Source organism: Dendrobates tinctorius, unplaced genomic scaffold (assembly GCF_039654945.1).
Source record: "Dendrobates tinctorius isolate UK_male_01 unplaced genomic scaffold, ASM3965494v1 ptg000165l, whole genome shotgun sequence".
Classification (NCBI taxonomy): domain Eukaryota; kingdom Metazoa; phylum Chordata; class Amphibia; order Anura; family Dendrobatidae; genus Dendrobates; species Dendrobates tinctorius.
The window spans coordinates 10,692,926-10,696,576 of NW_027361832.1; the positions used below are offsets into that span (position 1 = coordinate 10,692,926).

At 46.3% G+C, this 3,651-nt stretch overlaps 1 protein-coding gene across 1 annotated transcript; it reads right to left on the reverse strand.

The window, feature by feature from the left end:
• Positions 1-1,648: 1,648 nt before the first annotated feature.
• LOC141053060 (uncharacterized) lies at positions 1,649-3,127 on the reverse strand. The gene is made up of 2 exons (XM_073550384.1): positions 2,962-3,127; positions 1,649-2,850 (listed from the first exon to the last, which is right to left on the reverse strand). The coding sequence occupies exons 1-2, from the start codon at positions 3,051-3,053 to the stop codon at positions 1,785-1,787; spliced, it is 1,158 nt and encodes a 385-aa protein (XP_073406485.1). The 5' UTR covers positions 3,054-3,127; the 3' UTR covers positions 1,649-1,784.
• Between the last annotated feature and the right edge of the window lie 524 nt (positions 3,128-3,651).

The following is a 3,651-nucleotide window of genomic DNA, read 5'->3' on the forward strand; positions in this document are numbered from 1 at the left end:
ATAGGCAGAGACCTCCACTTCCACTCAAACACCAGTAAGGTGGAGGTGGGTACTGCTTTAGGTTGGTATTATTAAAGATGAGCTAGTTGGACCTTTTCGGTTTGAAGATGGACTCAAAATAAACTCCAAACCTACTGCTAGTTTTAGGAGACAGTTTTTATTATCTAGAACAGGGCTCCGTCACAGCATTGAAGTCTCCATTGCTCGGCTGCCAGTAAAGACCTTAAAGATGAAAGACTAATGACGCGGCCCCTTCCTCACTGGTCCTAAACCCTATTGAGAATTTGTGGGACCTAACAGGCAATCCCTGCATGTGTTGCGGCTGTCGAACTGCCGCGAGACAAACAGCCGCAGGGACTAGAGCATTTTTTCGAGCACACTGAGCATACTCGATTAGGACACGAGTATGCTCAGATAACACCTTTCCAGGGGCGCTCGCTCATCACTAGCTATGATCAGACAGGATCTAACCCATAAGCTGATATCCAGCTGTCAGGGCGAAAGGTAGAAGTCTTGAATAATAAAGCACAACACTGGAAAAATTGAGACTTTACATAAATTTGATGTATTCGTCAATAAAAGTTTCAAAACTTATAAAATGCCAAGAATTGTATTTCAGTAACCAAGGAAACATCCAACTAAAAGATCTAAAAACACTGAAGCATTAAACTGTAAAAAACAAAATTTGCATCAGTCGCAAAATTTTGGCCCGCGTCTGTACATTTAGATATCATCTTCCAGAGCAATACTGCAATGTAGTTGGTGCCTGTTATGTAGATGGAGACTGATTTCTGAGGTAAGGAGAGTTTTCAATTCTAAGGCTACTTTCACACATCAGGTTTTCGGCGTCAGGCGCGATCCGGCGTCGTGCCGGAATGCCGGATCCGGCAAATGTTTTGTAAAACCTGAAGTGCCGGATCCGGTTTTCTGCCGGATCCGTCTTGTTCTTGACAGACAAAACCGGATCCGTCTCATCCGGTTCATCCGTTTTTCTATCCGTTTTTCTATCCGTTTTTCAAGGATTACGCCGGATCCGGTTTTTAAAATTGACCCTTGTGGCCTTCCGAACGGGATTAGCTACTGGAAAACTAGATATAGCATGTTCCTACAGCCCTTCTTTGACAGGTTGTAGAGAAGAAAGTGCAGGTTGGAGAGAAGAGCAAGTTACTGGCGAAGATGGATGTTGTCATTGGAAATATTACCACTAGAAGTTCTGTGACGGTTTCAGGGACAATTTTCCACTATACTTTATGTCACCTCAAGGCAGAGTACACTGGGATGACAGAGTGTGAAAGATTTGTGCCCTAAACTTGTGTACCTTCTGGACCAACAGTATATACCTTTGCCAACCAAAGTTGGCTATCTTGTCATGGTCTTACTATTTTTACCTTTAGGCCACAGGTGTGTACCTGGTTGTGTTTTATGCAAAGTATTTCACCTTTTAACAAAAGTTGTGTACATTGGTAGGAAATCACCAACAATAAACACAACTTTTTAGGTGAAATACTTTGCTTCAAACACAACCAGGAACACAACTGTGGCAAAAAGCTAAAATTTACCCACAGTTATATACCTGGTTTTGAATACCTTTTTACCTTTGAAATACCCTGTATTTAACCTTTTTTTAAAACATAGTTCGCCGCAGAAAGAAATGACAGACAACCATTGTGAAACGATAATTTAACTTTTATTTAAATTTTTTTTTTTTATGTTTTTAAAGTGCAAAAAACTTTTTTAATAAAGGTTTTAAACCCAATGGGCATTTTTATTACACAAAAAAAAAATTACAAATCTGTGTACTGTGGGGTGGAAATACTGCTGGAGGGGCTGCGGGACACTTCGACACTGGGTGTGTGGAGAGAGGACTGGGATCGTGGTGGGGAAGGAACAGTTAGAGGTGAAGGTGTGGAAAAAGCTACAGAATGGGTGGACATGTGGGAGGCAGAAGAGGTGGTGGGCGGTGGAGTGGAGGGTTGGGCAGGGACTGTAGGAGCAGATGATGTTGATGGAAAGTTGTATGGGGAAGGAGTTTGGTACGGGGAAGGAGTTTGGTACGGGGAAGGAGTTTGGTACGGGGCAGGTTGCTGGAAGTGGGGAGATGTCTGGTACTGGTGAGGTTGCTGGTATGTAATAGGAGGGGGAGGATGGAAAGTGGCTGGAGGGGGTGCAGATGTAATAGGAGGGGGAGGATGGAAAGTGGCTGGAGGGGGTGCAGATGTAATAGGAGGGGGAGGATGGAAAGTGGCTGGAGGGGGTGCAGGTGGAGGAACTACAGTGGTGGGAGGTGGAGGTTGGGAGGTAACCTGCTGTAGAGCACCGTGGCACGAATGCATTACATGCATCTGCTGGGTAGGAGATAGTGTTGCCATGCGCTCCACAACAGACCTGAAAAAGGTGTGGTTTGGCGAAGATCTTGCTTCTGAATGCATGGTTTGCAGAAGTGTCTTCACCTCCAGAATGCTGGAGTTGATCTGCTGAAAGCCTGCGGAGATTTGCTCTGACAAGACTTTGAGACAGTTCTGGAAAGATGCATTCAGATGCAAGAACTCTTGCGCATAACTCTTTTCCTGACCCCTCTGCCGCTGCCGCCCAGTACCCGCAGGTGTACTAGAGGTGGCAGGGGCAGAAGGGTGGGGTAAAGGGAAAGCGATCTCCTCACCAGCAGCTTCATGTAATGTAGGCGGCCACGATGCTCCTGTGCTGGTGGATGGGACAGATGGGTCGAATGTGTGGGAAGGCTGGGAAGGTGCAGATGTACCGGGGCGGTCGAAGTGTCCCTCGGTGCCGGTCTCCTCAGGGATCGCCTCAGAAGGGTCCAATCGTGCAGGCTCCCGAGTGCTGCTCACCGTGCTGTGGAATAAAGAGAAAAAAAAACAATTAAAATACTGACATGGTATGGCCCTGGCTGAAAAAAAAAAGTTACATCTAACATTTTTTTCACATGTGGTGTGTAATATTTACCTTCTGGTGAGCATTGTTTCCCGGAGGAACGACAGGGCTTGTGCGTACTTGTACTTGCTCCTGCGTCCTCCAGATCCACTCGGGGCCCGCATCTCTTTATTGAACTCCTTCTTGAAACGATCCCTCACAGACCGCCACCGATTCACAATTCTGTTCCCTGAAACGAGAAAGGAGTGGTTAGTATACAACATCAGTGTTTCACAAACTCCAGTCCTCATGGTCCCCAGGGGTCATGTTTTCAGGATTTCCATAGTAAATAGAAATCCTGAACACATGATCCGTGGGGACCACGAGGACTGGAGTTCGGGAAACACTGGTTTACATCAAGCAACCGGTACTGTATATACTTACGCTCTTTAATCTGGGCCCGAGCTTCGAGGTCCTCCCAGCGGCCCACAAGGAGAGAACAGATTTCCTCCCAGAGTCGTCGGGTAACGATAAGGTCAGCGTGGCGGCGGTCAGCCATATTCCAGAGCGGCTCCCTTTCTCTGACGAGATCGATGAGGTGGTCCACATCGAGTCCTCCATCCTCACCGTCAGAGTCGGGAGCACGCTGTGAAGGCTGTTAAAGAAAAAGACAAAAATAACATAATTAGCCTCCACAAAAGAAATGAAATAAAAAGTGCAAAAAAACAAAGCAAAAATATTTATACTTACACGCTGGTGACCGCCGCGTTGCTGTCGCCGACG